Source organism: Dendrobates tinctorius, unplaced genomic scaffold, assembly GCF_039654945.1.
Source record: "Dendrobates tinctorius isolate UK_male_01 unplaced genomic scaffold, ASM3965494v1 ptg000107l, whole genome shotgun sequence".
NCBI lineage: Eukaryota > Metazoa > Chordata > Amphibia > Anura > Dendrobatidae > Dendrobates > Dendrobates tinctorius.
In genome coordinates, this window is record NW_027361775.1 from 34,259,287 (window position 1) to 34,277,193 (window position 17,907).

General features: G+C 46.5%; 1 protein-coding gene across 5 annotated transcripts in view; it reads left to right on the forward strand.

The window, feature by feature from the left end:
• Positions 1 to 17,907, forward strand: part of RUBCN (rubicon autophagy regulator) — an 85,575-nt gene that overhangs the window by 42,949 nt on the left and 24,719 nt on the right. For 4 of the 5 annotated variants that reach the window (XM_073589348.1, XM_073589347.1, XM_073589346.1 and 1 more), the window contains exons 7-13: positions 3,316 to 3,765; positions 4,000 to 4,044; positions 5,544 to 5,627; positions 5,846 to 5,961; positions 6,200 to 6,395; positions 7,054 to 7,155; positions 8,428 to 8,482. In XM_073589348.1, coding sequence (XP_073445449.1) covers positions 3,316 to 3,765; positions 4,000 to 4,044; positions 5,544 to 5,627; positions 5,846 to 5,961; positions 6,200 to 6,395; positions 7,054 to 7,155; positions 8,428 to 8,482 — 1,048 coding nt within the window. The remainder of the gene's footprint in view (positions 1 to 3,315; positions 3,766 to 3,999; positions 4,045 to 5,543; positions 5,628 to 5,845; positions 5,962 to 6,199; positions 6,396 to 7,053; positions 7,156 to 8,427; positions 8,483 to 17,907) is intronic. The other variant, XM_073589349.1, reaches the window with a different exon arrangement.

Sequence of the window (17,907 nt, forward strand, 5' to 3'; positions counted from 1 at the left end):
CGACCACTGCCTTCATTGACCAATTCTCTACCTGGCTTCTTCACTTTCTTTCAACTGACATCCCCACTATCATCTTGGGTGACTTCAACATCCCCACTGATACCCTTCAGTCAGCAGCCTCCAAACGCCTGTCCCTTACTTCATCCTTTGGACTTACTCAGTGGTCCTCCTCAGCCACCCACACAGACGGACACACATTAGACCTGGTTTTCACCCGCCTCTGCTCTCTTTCTAACTTCACCACCTCCCCTCTCCCTCTTTCTGACCACCAGCTACTCACTTTCTCATCCCTGTCCTCCTCTCCTGGCACCCATGTCCAGTAACATGCGCACCCCCGCAGAAAACTTGCACACCTAGACACCCACACGCTCTCTGACTCTATTCTACCACTGGCATCCATATCCTCACTCCAAAACACAGACAATGCCACTGCTTTCTACAATGCCACTCTCGCATCAGCTATTGACACGGTCACCCCTCTCGTTCATGGCAGAATGCGACGTACCAACAGATAACCCTGGCACAATAACACCACTAAAAAGCTCTGGCAAGTGTCCAGGGCTGCAGAGCGGCGTGGAAGAAAACAAATTCGCAAGATGACTTCACTGCATTCAAACGGGCAACACTCGCTTTCAAATCTGCCCTCACCTCTGCTAAACAGGCCTACTTCACAACCCTCGTATCTTCCCTATCCTACAATCCCAAACAGTTATTCAAAACTTTCAACTCCCTCCTCCGCCCACCACTGCCCCCTCCAACCTCCCTCATCTCTGCTGAGGACTTTGCCACACACTTCAAAAATAAGATAGGCCAAACAAGGCAAGTCTTCATTGTTCAACCACCACAACCCCTTTGTATACCAGACCGATGCCCAAACCTCATAACCTCCCTCACCAACATCACTGAAGAGGAGCTTAATCACCTCTTTTCCAAATCGCACCTCACAACCTGTGCACTTGACCTCCTCCCCAACCTCACCACCACACTTATCTCATCCCTAACCCACCTCTTCAACCTATCGCTAACGTCCGGTACCTTCCTTTCTGCTTTTAAACATGCCACAATCACGTCTATCCTTAAAAAGCCACCCCTTGACCCAACGGCTATGTCCAGCTATCTCCCAATATCACTGCTCCCATTCGCTTCCAAACTCCTGGAGCTGCACGTCCACGCTGAACTTTCCTCCCACCTCTCATCTAACTTGCTCTTTGACAATCTACAATCTGGTTTCCGCCCCCATCACTCCACTGAGACCGCCCTGACTAAAGTTACTAACAACCTACTTACAGCCAAAGCAAACGGACAATACTCTATACTCTTCCTTCTAGACCTGTCCTCTGCATTCGACACAGTTGACCACTGCCTCCTACTACAGATCCTCTCCTCCTTTGGCATCAAAGACCTCGCCCTATCCTGGATCTCCTCATACCTTTCAAACTGCACATTCAGCGTCTCCCACTCCCACACTACCTCCTCATCCCACCCTCTCTCTGTTGGAGTCCCCCAAGGCTCTGTTCTAGGACCCTTACTCTTCTCAATTTATACCCTTGGCCTGGGTCAACTCATAAAGTCCCATGGATTCCAGTACCACCTTTATGCTGAGGACACTCAGATCTACCTCTCTGGCCCAGACGTCACCTCTCTGCTGTCCAGAATCCCGGAGTGTCTATCAGCCATATCCTCCTTCTCCTCTCGCTTCCTCAATCTCAATGTGGACAAATCTGAACTCATCATCTTTCCTCCATCTCACAGATCTTCCTTACCTGACCTATCTATCACAATTAATGACATCACGCTTTCCCCAGTACCGGAAATTCGCTGCCTCGGAGTAACCCTTGATTCTGCCCTGTCCTTCAAACCGCACATCCAAGCTCTTTCTACCTCCTGTCACCTCCAGCTCTAAAAAAAAATATTTCCAGAATCCGTCCTTTCCTCAACCCTCAATCTACTAAAACGCTTGTGCACGCCCTCATCATCTCCCGCCTCGAATACTGCAACATCCTTTTCTGTTGTCTCCCTGCTAACACCCTCGCACCTCTCCAGTCCATCCTTAAGTCTGCTGCCCGACTAATTCATCTCTCTCCTCGCTACTCCTCCGCTTCTCCCCTCTGAAAATCTTTTCACTGGCTTCCATTCCCTCAGCGTATCCAGTTCAAATTACTAATACTGACCTACAAAGCCATCTATAACCTGTCTCCTCCATATGTCTCTGTACTAATCTCCCGATACCTTCCCTCACGTAATCTACGGTCATCCCAAGACCTCCTTCTCTCCTCCACACTTATTCGCTCCTCACCCAACCGCCTCCAAGACTTCTCCAGAATAGCCCCTATCCTCTGAAATTCTTTGCCCCAACATGTCCGACTATCAACCACATTCGGATCCTTCAGACGGAACCTGAAAACCCACCTCTTCAAGAAAGCCTACAGCCTGCAATGACCCCGCTACCTCCACACCGCTACTGGAGATATCACCTCAACCAACACCGGAACTGCTGGAACCCCCCAACCTACTGTCTCCTTCCCCACCATCCTGTAGCATGTAAGCCCTAAAGGGCAGGGTCCTCTCCCCTCTATATCAGTCTGTCATTGTAAGTTTGTTTACTGTAAGTGATATCTGTAATTTGTATGTAACCCCTTCTTATGTACAGCACCATGGAATCAATGGTGCTATATAAATAAAAATAATGCGCCAGTCCCGGTTTTAGAGTCTAAGGTCAGGTTTCACTAGTGTAGAAAGCTGTTTTTTTGTTTTTGTGTTTTTTTTTTTTTTTTTTCTTTCCTCATTTTTTTTTTCATATGGTTCTAATACATTAACAAGTTACTAAAAAAAATTACAAAACCAAATACAGTTCCCTATGTTATAGAATTGCAATGCATTTAAAAGTCAGTGAACCTCTTAAAGTGACTCTAAGAAGCAAATTGCTGAGAAGCATTTGTGATATAACATCTGTATAGACTGTGTACTGGGGATGTAATTGGGCCATTTCATAACTGGGTTTGGAAATTTAGACACGTCTTGTTGCTTTTAGATTTCCTGTATAGTCACTATGGAGTCTGATTGTCAGCCGTGATGATTGGTCCACGTTAGAGGCTACATGACAGATACAGCTGTGGACCTAGAGGACTTCTCCCCATCTGTGCCTCTGTCTACTCCATTCTGGTGGAGGGTGAGAATGGAGAAGGCTATCTGATAACTCCTGTGATCGGGCTGATCCACCTGAGGAATGTGCTGCCTTTTGTTGCCTGGTCCACACAGTCAATGCCGGATTTGGTCTATCTCCTTTTATAATCACTGCTCTGTTCTCTCTTCCAGGGTTTAATTCCAGCCTGGTAGACCAGAAAAACAACGTGTGTGTATCATTGCCTGGTAATGAGTCCATTCCTCCCAGCAGAGACTCATCTCCCCATGAGCCAAATTCTCCTGTAAGTGAAATGAGCATCAGCACCATGACCAGTCACAGTGAAGAGATTGCCAGTCCAGAAGACCCTACCAGTGAGGCAGATGATGGCCCCGAGTACCTGGCGATAGGAAACATGAGCCGCAGGGCGTCTACTCAGAGCAGCAGCTCTCATCTGTTCTCCAGCTCCCAAAAAACAGAGTCCCCACTTCCAACAACACCAGTGGTACCAAACCTCACCCTGCTGTCTGTCCCTCGCCGCTCCAGCTTCTCAGAGGGCCAAATAAGTCACGGATCAAGCCACCTCAAAAAAAGCCACATGCGCTCACATTCGGATACTCATGTAGCCATTGGTAAAAATCCGGGTAAGTTTATACTCTGGTCGTCTCATTGTATTCTTCACTGGCGTAGGTGATGGACGCTGCATTAATCGCACTGGTAAATTCCAGTGTGCATAGTACGGTATATTTATATACTCCGATGCCCCCAATCTGTGGTTGTAGGACCATGTGTACCATGTCTGTAAATGTCCTGTTATATGGTATTTTTCTGCTGTCTGTAATGCATTTTCTTACTTTACCTCTGATTGCTGACACCAGGAGCTGAGCGAAGTATCACTAGTATAATGGAGGATCCTATAGCAGGTCTAGCATCTATTTTCATTGTAAATGCAAAAGCACCGGTGATACTGATACAGTGGTTACACAGGAAAGTCCCAGTAGTACGGCGTGTGCATAATGAGGGAGATACCGACGACACGCATTTATGATGGTGCTAGAAATTCTGGGATTGGCCTAATAAGCATTAGCATTTATTTGACTGCAGTAGTCAGCTGGGCTTACATAGCGCAACATCAGATGTTTGTCACCTGATAACGGCAGCCAGTCAAACGCCACAGTGGTCTGGTGGCTTTTTTCTTCTCCACCTCCTTTTTCTGGTGCAAAGCATATAATGACCAGCACTGGATGCAAGTGGGTGCTGGATATTGAGATTATTTTGCCCTTGAGTTTCCTAGATGAGCTTTTATTTTGCCCTTACATTCCCTTTAATCCTATAGAGTACTGCTCATGTGCTGAGGTCTTTGTGCTTGTGTAGATTACACTCCCACACAGTCATGCCTCATTCTTACGCCACATTCAGGTTACTGTACCATACAGATATGTGATTACCAAATTCCTTTATCTCTTTGTCTGTTTTATTCTCGTGCTTTAGTGCTCTCTTTAGCTCTTCCTCTCTCTCTGACATGTGTGCCTGGGCCCTTTGCGGTGCCCCGACTCTCTATTAACCCTAATCCTACACCTTACTGGTAGTGGATTTTTAGTGTCCGTGCTATAGGTATCCATAGATTTCTATGAACTGGACATATATGAAAATAGCGGCTGATATGTGCTGCTTTTTTTCCCAACATTAATGGACAAATCTATTAGAAGCAGGGGCCAGTTGGAGCCAATGGCAGACATAAGCTGGAGCATGGCGAGCGTCAGTCATTGTATATTCTGTCTGTACCCCTAAAATATAATGTGAACAAGGGCTCCCTTATTAGAGGATGCAGATAGAGCACATACATGTGGAGCAGAATGTAGTGTCTCTGGTACAATGTCAGCCTGTATCTGCTGCAGGGAAGCTACAGATTCATACGTATATTACATATGTAATACCTGTTTTAGGAAGTTACTGTATAAACAGTTCCGCAATAACTTTATAAAAGTGAACTGGTTATAGGGGGAGCCTGCTTTGGAGACATAATACAAATCTACTGCCCAGAGGCGCAGGAGGGAGTATGGGTCAGTCTGTGTAATTGCTGTACGGTGTGCAGGACCAGTGCTTTTGTTCCCTCGTTACCCATGTATGTTTTGCATGCATTATGTCCATTATTGTTTGCTATGTAAGCTTTTATTCATACGTTTATTATATATCATGGGTCGTCGTTTAGTTTTTTCATTGGATTACACTTGTGAAGTGCTGACATGATGTATCATCTGAATCCTCCATAGCAGCAGATTTCTCATCAGTCGTCATCTTGTCAGTTCTTGTGTTCTTCCTCACTTGTTTTATAAGTTCTGTGCATGTACAATATGGCGTCAATATTTTGTAAGTATCCAATGCCGTATATATCTGGTAATAATCTATCTCCTTTCCATAGAATCCCACGGAGATATTTACAGAAGAAGCAATAATACATTTAATGGAAGATCAAACCCTCCTAACTCCCTTTATGTCGATTATGGTGAGTAGTCCGAGGTTCTCTTCTTTAGATCTACTCGCCTTGTTTTACTTTTCTCTGACATTTTTATACAAAATCACATTACTGTAATTAGTCAATGACAGCTAAAGCGGCCCTCCATTGGAAATGCACCGATCTTCTACATCCGTGTCTTGCATATCTCTCCTTCTGGCTCTTTACACCAGTAAATATGTGTGTAAAATCCTTCTTTCTTCTTACAGACAGCACCCAGTACTTGAATGCCCCAGACGGGATATTTCGGAGGCCTTCAGAGGGACAGTCATTAATCAGTTATCTCTCTGAGCAGGATTTTGGGAGCTGCGCTGACTTAGAGAAGGTACGGCAAGAATCTGGGTGACCCTGCTTTATAAGGCTAAGTTCACACTGTGGCAGCGCCTATATTGTGTAGCATTTCTGTATATTTAAAGATGTCTTGTAAAGCTTTTTATTACAGAAAAAAATGTTTTGTTTTTTAAGTATGGATACTTATTACAGGTGATGTCTGGGGTGAGATGACGCCTTTTTTAGTTAATTGCACAGACCATTATCTTACTCAAGCTGTTCTCTTGGTACAGGAGAATGCTCACTTCAGCATTTCCGAGTCTCTGATAGCTGCTATTGAGCTGATGAAATGTAACATGAGGATCCGTCAGCTGCAGGAGGAGGAAGAAGACAGTGACCGGGAGATCCGAGAACTGAAAAAGAAGATCCGTCTGCGTCGTCAGCAGATCCGAACTGGGAAGTTGTCCAGTAACGATGAGCCGTCGAGCAGTAAGTAACCGCCGGTTCACATGGTCATTTTGATGGCTCAGTACCGGGGTTTCCTGCTGGATTTTTCTTACCATACAAACTTACCTAATGCTGACTTACTACATGCAGTTACGCCTGTGTGAACAATTGTTAGCTTTAATGTGGTTTTAGGAAAATTTTTCTAGTTGTACTAAAATGTTTTCATGTACACACGTGCAAGAAACGTAAGATAATGACCTCTGTCAGTTCTGATAAGGGTATGGGTGCATTTACATTGGACGATTATCAGGATTGATCCGTTCCATGGAACAATTCTTCCCTATTATGCAGTATAAACAGGCTGCCGATCACCCCACAAAAATCATTATTCTCAGCAGCTCATCGTCCTATGTAAACAGGATGTGCTGCCGAGAACAATAACTGCCTATGTCCACAGAACGATCTATTAGTAATCGTTCTGTGCTCATCATAAGCACAGTTAGCCTGTCTAATATTAAAGATCAGCAAGCGTAGGTGGTCGTTTAATGGTGACCGTTTGTAGTGTAAGCCTACCCTTATCTAGGGCGGGGCTGTACATGTGTGTTATCCTGCTGGTTTTCTCAGTCAACGTAAGATGTTGCGCCTGGTAAATGAATATAAAAATATAAAATCTGACTTTCCTAGTGATTGTGTGTTCCAGGCTATAATGTGACGGACAGCAGTTCCCAGATGAGTTCGCAGGACTCCACTCATCTATCTGATGCTGGCTCTGTAGATGAGATGGTGCAAACTGAAGTCAGAGGTAAAATAGTCAGCAAATACAGCAGGATAAAACTTTCCAATACTTCGGCAGCATTTAAAGGGGTTGTCCGACAGGTTGCGAAAAAACAAAACTGTCAACTGCGAGGGTGCTTTTAGAATAAGTTGAGCCATACTCTCCTTTTCTTACTTACCCCTTTGCATCTAGCGCGGGCCGCTCAGTGGTCTGCACAGGGCCTGGAAGTAATGACGTCCTGTAAAAGGAGTGGTTTATTCATCAAAGCTTTTCGCAGCATATAGCTCTTTCTTCGGGACGACCTTCACCGTGGTTGTCCTGATGAAGACGCTATATGCTTCGAAACGTGTTGATGAATAAACCACTTACTATTTAGATTGACATCCGTCACTCTTCTTCCGACGGCAGCGCAGAAGTAACGCATCAGTGTTCTCCATTGTCTTTATTTATACACTGACTCCTAACAATAGATCTGTGAAAAAGTTTGATCAGCAAAGCAGATGAGAACAGGTCCTGCTGAGTCTCACAGAACGGACATGGATCCATTTTTAAAACTGATGTATGGATCAGTGAAGCTCTATGGATCCGTGTGCTAGCCGAGAAAAAAACGGACAGCGCTAGGACATGTTACATGGGTGTGTAACTGCAGCCTTACTCCTCAGCTGAAGCATATGGCTGCTTTATTCACATTAATATCTGGATTATTTCTCTGCTGCGGATCACTGAGTGCTTGTTCTGATGTTCAGGACGATTGTGCCGTAACAGTGGCATCTCCGCAAGCCCCTGGCATCTCTGGTTGGGAGAGAGCCTTTATGATGGGGCTAAACATCCTACAGGTGAACCCATCTGGAGATGTCCATGATTATTCGGCTTTTGTATTTCAAGATCTAGCTCTTTCTGATGTAAGACTTGACTGGTTTTAGTCGTAATGGTTCTTTATGTGCCACGTAACATTTTGTGTATGTGAGTGGTTAACTTTGATAGAAGGTTTCTCCTCTTCTACCCATGACTGTGTGTTATTTGCCATGCACTAAGGCTAGTTTTTCACACTGCGGCTGCCCAATCTGGGGGACAAAGTCTGCCCGGTCCTGCGGGTAAATTGAGGCGTCCCCTTCTGTGCTGCAGCCTTCGGCCACTTCATGTGAGTGCGGTTTGGCAGCATACGATGGCTATGGTGTGAAAATGTAGCCTCGCTCTTGAAATTACACACATTCTTAAAATGCATATATTTCCATATGCCTATAGTGTCAGCTGGATAATATACTGCGTTTATCATTGTAGTTTTCTCCTCTTATCCAGATACCAATATTAAAAAGTCCTCAGTCTGTCAGCCCACGCAGAGTTCCGAGTCCATGTAAGTATAAATTCCCAAAAATGGCCATAGCCATATATATTAGTAGGAGCATATGTAGTATATAATATAGTATATAATAATCAATCTTTAATAGTCTTTAATAATTAAGTTAACTGCAGAGACAAATATCCCGGTGGTATTTAATTAGTTAATCAATGTGCTTCCTTATAACACTCACTCTATGACTAGAGGTATCTCAGAGCATATATTAAAAATATAATCTAGCCTGCAGAGAAATGTATGAGATTAGCTAGCAAAATAAGTTATCAACTAGACACAAGGAGAAAGACCATGATAAATCTATGTATAAGTGTATCTCGGAGTAATGTCTCCCCCTAGTGGGGTGGTTAAAAATAACACTAGTGCACATAATCAATGATGCTACACTACTCAAAAAAAAAAAAAGGAAACCCTAAAATACCACATCCTAGATATGACTAAAGTAAATATTCCAGTTGCAAATCTTTATTCATTACATAGTGACATGCGTTGAGAACAAGAAAACATCACAATGATCAATGTAAATCAAAATGAATATCCCATGGAGGTCTGGATTTGGACTGATACTCAAAATCAAAGTGGAAAATCAAATTACAAGCTGATCCAGCTTCAATGGAAATACCTCAAGACAAGGAAATGAGGCTCAGTATTGTTTGTGGCCTCCACGTGCCTGTATGACCTACAACACCTGGGCATGCTCCTGATGAGGCAGTGGATGTTCTCCTGAGGGAGCTCCTCCCAGGTCTGGATTAAAGTTTCAGAAAACGCCTGGATGATCTGTGGTGCAGTGTGGCATTGGTGGATAGAGCGAGACATGATGTCCCAAGTATGCTTGATTTGACTCAGGTCTGGGGAATGGGCGGGCCTGTCCATAGCATCAATGCCTTCATCATGCAGGAACTGCTGACACACTTCAACCAATCACAAGATGCCTAGCATTGCCATGCATGAGAAGGAACCCAGGGCCAACCGCACCTGTATATGGTCTCAAAATAGGTCTGAGGATCTCATCCCGGTACCTGATGGCAGTCAGGGTACCTCTGGCTTGCACATAGAAGGCTTTTCAGCCCTCCAAAGAAATGCCTTCCCACACCATTAATGACCCACTACCAAACAGGTCATGCTGGAGGATGTTGAAGGCAGCAGAAGGTTTTCCACTGCGTCTCTCATCAGTGAAGAGCACAGGGCGCCAATGTCGAATCTGCCAGTCTTGGTGTTCTTTGCAAATGACAATTGGTCCTGCACGGTGTTGGGCTGTAAGCTGTGGACGTCGGGCCCTCATACCACTGTCATGGAGTCTGATTCTGACAGTTTGAGCAGACACATGGATGTTAGTGGTCTCCTGGAGGTCATTTTGAAGGGCTCTGATACTGCTCCTCCAGTTCCTACTTGTACAAAGGAAAAGGTAGCGGTCCTGCTGCTGTGTTGTTGCCCTCCTACGGCCCCTTCCACATCTCCTGGTATCTGCTCCATGCTCTGGACATTCTCTAAACTCTGTGCTGACAGACACAGTTACCTTTCTTGTCACAGCTAGCATTTACTTGCCATCATGGATGAGTTGCACTACAAAAGTGCCCAAAATGATGAGAACAGAGAAATGATCTGTTTTCACCACCTGCAGAGCCACTCCTTAATAGCGGTTGTCTTGCTAATTGCCTATCATTTCCACTGTTGTCTGTAGAATTTGCACAACAGCAGGAGAAATTGATTTACAGTTAGTGTTGCTTCATAACTGGACAGGATGACTAAACAGATGTGTGATTGACTTGGAGTTAGGGCCCCGTCACACATAGCGACTCACCAGCGATCCCGACAACGATATGACCTTGTCAGGATCGCTGGTGACCTGCTAAACAGGCAGCTTCACCAGCGATCAGCACCAGAGACACAGGGGTAACAAGCGACGCACGTCGCTTAGTTACCAGCACGCTGGTGCAGGGAGCTGGTAACCAAGGTACACATCGGGTTTCTAAGCAGCATGCGGCACTTAGAAACCCGATGTGTACCTTGAATACCAGCTCCCTGCACCAGCACGCTGGTAACTAAGGTACACATCAGGTTTCTAAGCGCTGCACGCCGCTTAGAAACCCTGTGTTTACCTTAGTTACCAGCGCCAGATCACTGATCGCTGGTCTCCCACCTGTCTCACGCAGCAATGCGTTTTGGCCAGCGGGAGATCAGCGATCAAAAAAAATGTCCTGGCCATTCCAGGACGATCAGCGATACCCGGCAGGGGGGCCGGTCGCTGGTCAGTGTCACACACAGCGATCTCGCTGGTGAGATCGCTGTTGCGTCACAAAACTTGTGACTCAGCAGCAGTCTCGCTAGCGAGATCGCTATGTTGATGGGGGCTTTACATTGTGATGATTAAGTGTTTTCTTCATTGTTTTTTATCTGTATATAGACCCACAGATTAAGTGGAATTAGTAGTAGATGCAACAGATGTACAATAATTTAACTGCAATAATTTCCAATAATATGTTAATAGGAAACAGGCACCACTGAAAGCTGAATAAGCATTGGAACCATGAATGAAGATACTGAGAATAAAATTAAAAAAATAAAGACACAATTGTTACTACCGAAGTCCCTGATTCGCGTTTTGCACTATGGCTTCTTCTGTTTTTACCTTTTATGCTCAGTATCTTCTTTCATGGTTCCAATGCTTATTCAGGATTCCGTGCCTGGATGCCATTAACATATTATTGTAAATCAATCATTGCACTTGCGTTAATATACATCTATTGGACCATTACTTAGGTGCACTGGTGTTATTTTTAATCACCCCACTAGAGGGAGATATTGCTCTGAGATACACATATACATAGATTTATCATTGTATTATTACTTGTGTCAGGTTAATAACTTTAGTACTAGCTAATCCCATACTTTTCTCTATGGGCTATATTATAGTTTTATTATACTGTATTTTTACTCTTCGCCACGACAGCACCCACTGGAGGTATCGGATCCGCCCATTTGGAACAGGAAACCCTACAGGAAAGATAAAAGGGGTGGTCCGCCTTTCCTCCTCAGTTTTGGTTTCCTGTTCCAAATGGAGCAGGATCCTGCAGGATCTTACCCGGGCCATGCATCCGCCTGTGCGGTCTCCTCGGGAACGGCAGGGGCTGCGGTCCGGAAGCAGCGTCGGGGGAGATTCCGTTTGACGGCTCCCCCCTCGTCTGGTGGCATAGTGGTAATGACCGGGTCCGGGGAGGGCCGCCCGGTCTTACCAGGGAGCGGGCCGGGCCGGTCCGGCATCCGGGGGATCCCCCCCCCCCAATCGATGGGGATATAGCGTGGAGGTGAGGCCATGAGCGCGCGAGCCGCGTGTGTGAGTAGCGGTGGCGCGGAAGCCGGCCGGCACCCGACACTCCTATACCCCGGAAGTAATGGTTGAACTTCCGGGGTAGGATGGCGATGACGCGGCGCATGCGCCCTGTGACAGGGCGACTTCCGGGGGCACGACAAGAAGAAAGATAAAACAGCGCTGCATCGTTGGAACCATGTCGTCCCCCGCAGAGTCGCAAACCCCAGCAGGGGATTCAGCTGGGGGCAACGCCACCAGGGACCGCAGCGCCAGGACAGAGACTGCCCGCAGGAGCGAGGCAGCAGAAACCCGATCCAGACCGTCTCAGCCATCCGACCCGGTATTAAGCTTCACTGGGTGAGTGTGCAAAGTATATACTCTACCTATTAAGCTAACCTCCTCCCTCCCCCCCCTCTCTCTTTACCTTTGACCTCTCACTTCAGTCAAAGAAAAAAGAAAAAACTAAACATAAAGAATGCGCATTATGTTCAGATCCTCTCCCTGACTCCTACCCCAAAAAACTCTGCAAACAATGCATGAAAGAGACCAGGCAGGGGTCGACGATATCTTCCAAAGATATCCGAGCCATAATTAGGGAGGAAATACAAGCCATCAACCGCGCCAGCACTCCCGCAGAGTCCAGTCATAAGAAACAGGTCATTGTTAGTTCAGAGTCAGAGGAAGAACAGGAGTTAAACTCAGGCTCCGCATCCACGTCCTCATCGTCATCCTCGGAGATGGAAGGACGCGCATGTTTTCCACTGGACAGCGTAGATAACCTTGTAAAAGCGGTTAGAAATACTATGGGATGTGAAGAAGAAAGGGGAGCCCAAACCGCGCAGGACATTATGTTTGCGGGATTGGCAGAGAAAAAGAGGAGATCATTTCCGGTGATACCGGCAATTAAGGACCTCATCAAAAGAGAGTGGGAGAAACACGACCAGAGGGGTTTTCTCCCATCAGCTTCAAAACGGAAATACCCGTTCACTGATGAAGATCTATTAAAATGGACTAAAGTACCAAAGGTGGATGCCGTCATATCCTCCACTTCCAAACAGACCTCGATCCCGGTCGAGGATGCAGGATTGTTAGCAGACCCATTAGACCGAAAGGCTGAATCTTCGCTCAAAAGGTCCTGGGAATCCACCACCGGGGTATTCAAACCCGCAATAGCCAGCACATGTACTGCTAGATCAATGCTGGTATGGCTAGATCAATTAGACCAGCAGATTGAGCAAAGAGTGTCAAGGGAGAAACTGCGTGCAGCCATCCCGTTGATAAGAGGTGCAGCTGCCTTTATGGCAGACGCTTCAGCGGACACCCTAAGACTGGCAGCGAGGTCGGCAGCCCTGGTGAATAACGCCAGACGCGCGCTGTGGATAAAGAGCTGGAAAGGGGATGCACAATCAAAATCCAAAATTAGTGCAACCCCATGCGAGGGTGAGTTCCTCTTTGGAAAAGCCTTAGACGAAATTCTCGCCAAGGCAAAAGAAAGGAAAAAGGCCTTCAGTGATTCTCCCATTCCGTTTTATAGGAAAACCTTTAAAAGACGGCCATTCGGGAGAAGAAGGCAATCGGACAGAACGAACAGATGGGCCACGAAAGACGAAAAGCAGAAGGGTACCATCTTCAGAGGGCCAACATATAGGAGAGATAAAAATTAAGAGTTTAGACCCACCAGTTGGGGGTAGATTAAAATTTTTTTTTACCAAGTGGGAACAAATTACGTTAAACCCATGGATTTTGAACATAATCAAGGAAGGAATAAAGATTGAATTCCTTCGGATCCCCTATGAGTTCTTTGTTATAACTCGCCTTAATTCCCCACTTCAGCAAAAGGCTCTCGAAGACGAGATTCGAGTCCTACTAGCTAAAAAAGTTTTAGTTGACGTCCCTGAGGAACAACAGGGTAGAGGCTTTTACTCTCCCCTGTTTTTGGTGCCTAAACCAGACGGTACGTTTAGAACCATTATTAATTTAAAGAAGCTAAATTCATTTATAAAAAATTATAATTTCAAAATGAAATCAATTAGATCCACTATAAAGCTTCTTTTCCCAAATTGCGTAATGGCAGGGATTGATTTAAAAGATGCTTATTATCATCTCCCTATACACAACAGATTCCAGAAATACCTAAGAGTCGCAGTGGAAGTCGAGGGAAGGATTCGTCATTTCCAATACGCGGCAATGCCCTTCGGGCTTTCCACGGCACCAAGAATATTTACCAAGGTGATGGCAGAAGTGATGGCCTACCTTCACCAAAAAGACACACTAATTGTGCCATATCTAGACGACTTCCTAATAATTGGGAATTCAGTCAAACAATGTACTGAACGCGTAACTGACGCAATCTCCTCTTTTCAGAGCCTTGGCTGGATTATCAATATCCAAAAGTCCAGACTCGATCCGCAATCTCTCCAGACATTTCTAGGATTTCAACTAGATTCCTTGACCCAGAGATGTCTACTACCTCAGGTAAAAATCACCCTCACAAAACAAAAAATACAAGCAGCTATAGATAAACCACGTGTATCCTTGAGAGAAGCAATGTCACTATTAGGATCACTAAATTCTTGCACCCCGGCAGTCCGGTGGGCCCAGTACCATGTCCGTACGCTACAACACCAGATCCTCCAAGAGGATAAGCGACATAGTGGTCATTTGCAGAGCAAAATAACCCTGTCACAAGAAGTCTTGACTTCCCTAGAGTGGTGGTTAGACGATAACCATTTATGTTCAGGAGTTCCATGGGTTATAGTTCCATCCTGTATCGTAACCACCGATGCCAGTCCCCAGGGCTGGGGAGCCCACATGGAGAATGGGTTTCGTCAGGGAAGGTGGAGTAAAGAGGAATGTGATTACTCATCTAATTTAAAAGAACTGACTGCAGTGTTCTATGCTCTATACAACTTCCTTCCGCAGCTCCAACAGAAGCATGTAAGGATCCTGTCAGACAACACCACCACAGTGGCATATATAAACAGACAAGGAGGAACTCGATCAGAGACTCTGATGTCTTCAGCGGCAAGAATTTTAAACTTAGCAGAAAACTATTTTTTGTCCCTCTCGGCCCTTCATATCAGAGGCGAGAGCAATCAAAAGGCAGACTTCCTAAGCCGACACACTCTACGACAAGGAGAGTGGTGCCTCAATCGGAAGGTCTTCAGGGACATAGTAGCCTCATGGGGACAACCCGAGGTGGACCTTTTCGCCACAAAGGAGAACAGGCAGATAAAAACATTTGCCTCCCTATCTCCGTCAGATCACCCAGACATACTGGACGCCTTTCTAGCTCCATGGAATTTCAACCTGGCGTATGCGTTCCCTCCATTGTTCCTCCTACCTCAAGTAATTCGGAAGATCAGAGACGACAAAGCAAGAATAATCTTAATAGCACCGTTCTGGCCAAAAAGACCGTGGTTTTCGTGGCTGCAGATTATGTCAATAACAGATCCTTGGATCCTTCCGACTGCCAATCTACTCTCCCAAGGCCCCTTTTTCCACCCTCAAGTGCTCAGCTTGCACTTGACGGCGTGGAATTTGAGAGGCAGTTATTGAGGACAAGAGGATTCTCGGAGTCCTTAATTACTACACTACTACAAAGTAGAAAACAATCCACAACCCAAATTTACACTAGAATATGGAAAAAATTTCTTCAATTCCATACAGTACCTCATACAGCAGAAGTTCCGATAATCTCAATCTTGGAATTTCTGCAGAAGGGGAAAGACTTAGGCTTAGCAGTAAATACACTGAGAGTACAAATATCGGCATTAGGAGCACTATATGGCCATAATATAGCAGGCAACAAGTGGATAACTCGTTTCATTACAGCATGTGAACGAATAGCTCCAATCCACATACCCTCCGTCCCTACATGGGATCTAAATCTGGTCTTAGACGCCCTAACGGTAGACCCCTTTGAGCCGATCGACACAATACCCTTCAAATACTTAGCACTTAAAATGGCCCTCTTAGTATCACTGACCTCAGATAGAAGAGTGGGTGATATCCAGGCCTTGTCAATAGATCCACCTTTTTTCCAAGAATACCAAGACAGATTGGTATTAAAACCAGACCCTGCCTACCTGCCAAAAGTGGCAACAAAATACCATAGATCTCAGGAGATACTCCTCCCAACCTTCTATAAAAATCCCTCTACTCCGGAAGAGCAGAAGTTCCATACTCTGGACGTCAAAAGAACTGTCCTAAAATGTATTGAGAGGTCCAACAGTTGGAGGCAGAGTAGGGCCCTATTTGTTTCATTTCAGGGCTGTAAGAAGGGGTATGGAGTCACGAAGAGCACCATTTCCCGGTGGATCAGAGAGGCCATTCGTTTAGCCTACTCCGCAAAAAACGAAGATCCTCCAGGGAACATCAGGGCGCATTCCACCAGGGCAATGGCAACCTCTTGGGCGGAAAAGGGAGATGTTCCGATTGAAACTATATGTAAGGCGGCAGTTTGGTCATCCCCTTCTACCTTCTATAACCACTACAGACTTGATCTTTCATCAACCTCTGACTTAAGCTTTGGCAGGACTATCCTTGGCACGGTGGTCCCACCCAGGTGATGGTCTCTGGAATCTCTCCAGTGGGTGCTGTCGTGGCGAAGAGTAAAAAGCCGGATTACTTACCGATAATGCTCTTTTAATGAGTCCACGACAGCACCCGTTCACTTCCCCCCCTAAGGATATCAATAGTTAAAGTATATTAACCAAATAATGGATAAGAAAGATGTTAAAATAAGAGAACATTGCCTAATCCTTGGCGGTCCTTCTGGTACTCTGAAACGAAAAACTGAGGAGGAAAGGCGGACCGCCCCTTTTATCTTTCCTGTAGGGTTTCCTGTTCCAAATGGGCGGATCCGATACCTCCAGTGGGTGCTGTCGTGGACTCATTAAAAGAGCATTACCGGTAAGTAATCCGGCTTTTCTCCATCGTCTCATTGGGGGACACAGAGACTGTGGGTGTGTGCTACTGCCGTCTGGAGGCTGACACTAAGTATACAAAAAACAAGTTAGCTCCTCCTCCGCCGCATACACCCTCGCCCCGATAGGGGCGGAAACCAGTTTTTGCTTAGTGTCTGATGGAGGCACACGCAGTCTGGGTCTCTCCAGACTAATTTTTTTTTATTTTCTCGCTATGAAGAGGAGACAGGGGCGACGGACCCTATTGAAAGGGTCCGATCTCCCCAAAACATCAACGGGCGAGCACGCGCGAGTATCGCCTCCGCGTATCCGTTTCCGCACCGAGGGACATCTCTGGGACTTTCCCCAGACATCTATTTTTATTTTTTATTTTTTGAGAAGATATGACAGGGGCAATGCATCCTATTGAAAGGATCCGATTTCCCCAAACCAGCAACGGGCGACCACGTGCGAGTGTCCCTCCACGTTTCCTCTCCCGCGACGTGGGACATTATGCCAGACTTAGCCCTGTCCACCCCTAGGTAGTGAAACCATGGGCTTGCACAGAGGCACAAGACTAGTCTGTGCGCCCCCACTGCTCCACCAATGCATGACGGCGGTGCTGCATGGCGACGGACGGTCCCTCTCCTCGCCCAGACAAGGCGGACGGAGCAAGGGTGCCTGCACCGTCCGAAGATGGATTACCTCATGGCCTCAAGGAGGTATGGTTGGGCTGGGAGGGCCCCTGGCAGCGAATGGCTCCAGGCTAGCACCGGCTTAGGGAAGAGAAGCAGGTCAGCACAATCCATATGCCCCAGCAACTCAGGTGCTGGAGCCGCAGAGTTACCATAGGGCTGTGATCAGCAGCCATCTCCCTCCTTCCTCTCTCCTCCCCGCTTCCTCTCTCCTTCCTCCCTCCTTCCTCCCTCCCTCCCTCCCTCCCATACCTGTAGCCAGGGTGCGTGGAGGCCCCGCGCGGGGCATAATGGTTTTGCCAAGGAGATTCCCCAGCTGGGGAAGGAGGGCGCCTCAGGGCGGTACTGGGGGAGCGCCAGGATAGCGCGCCCATGCTCGGGCGGGCGGGCAGTGTCAAATTTAGCCCGCGGCTTCGGCCTAGACCGCGGGGGGAAGGCCCGCCCCCCGGTGTGACGTCAGATCCGGCGGCGCCCCCAGGTCCGGGGCGGGCACTGGATTAAATCGAGGCCCCG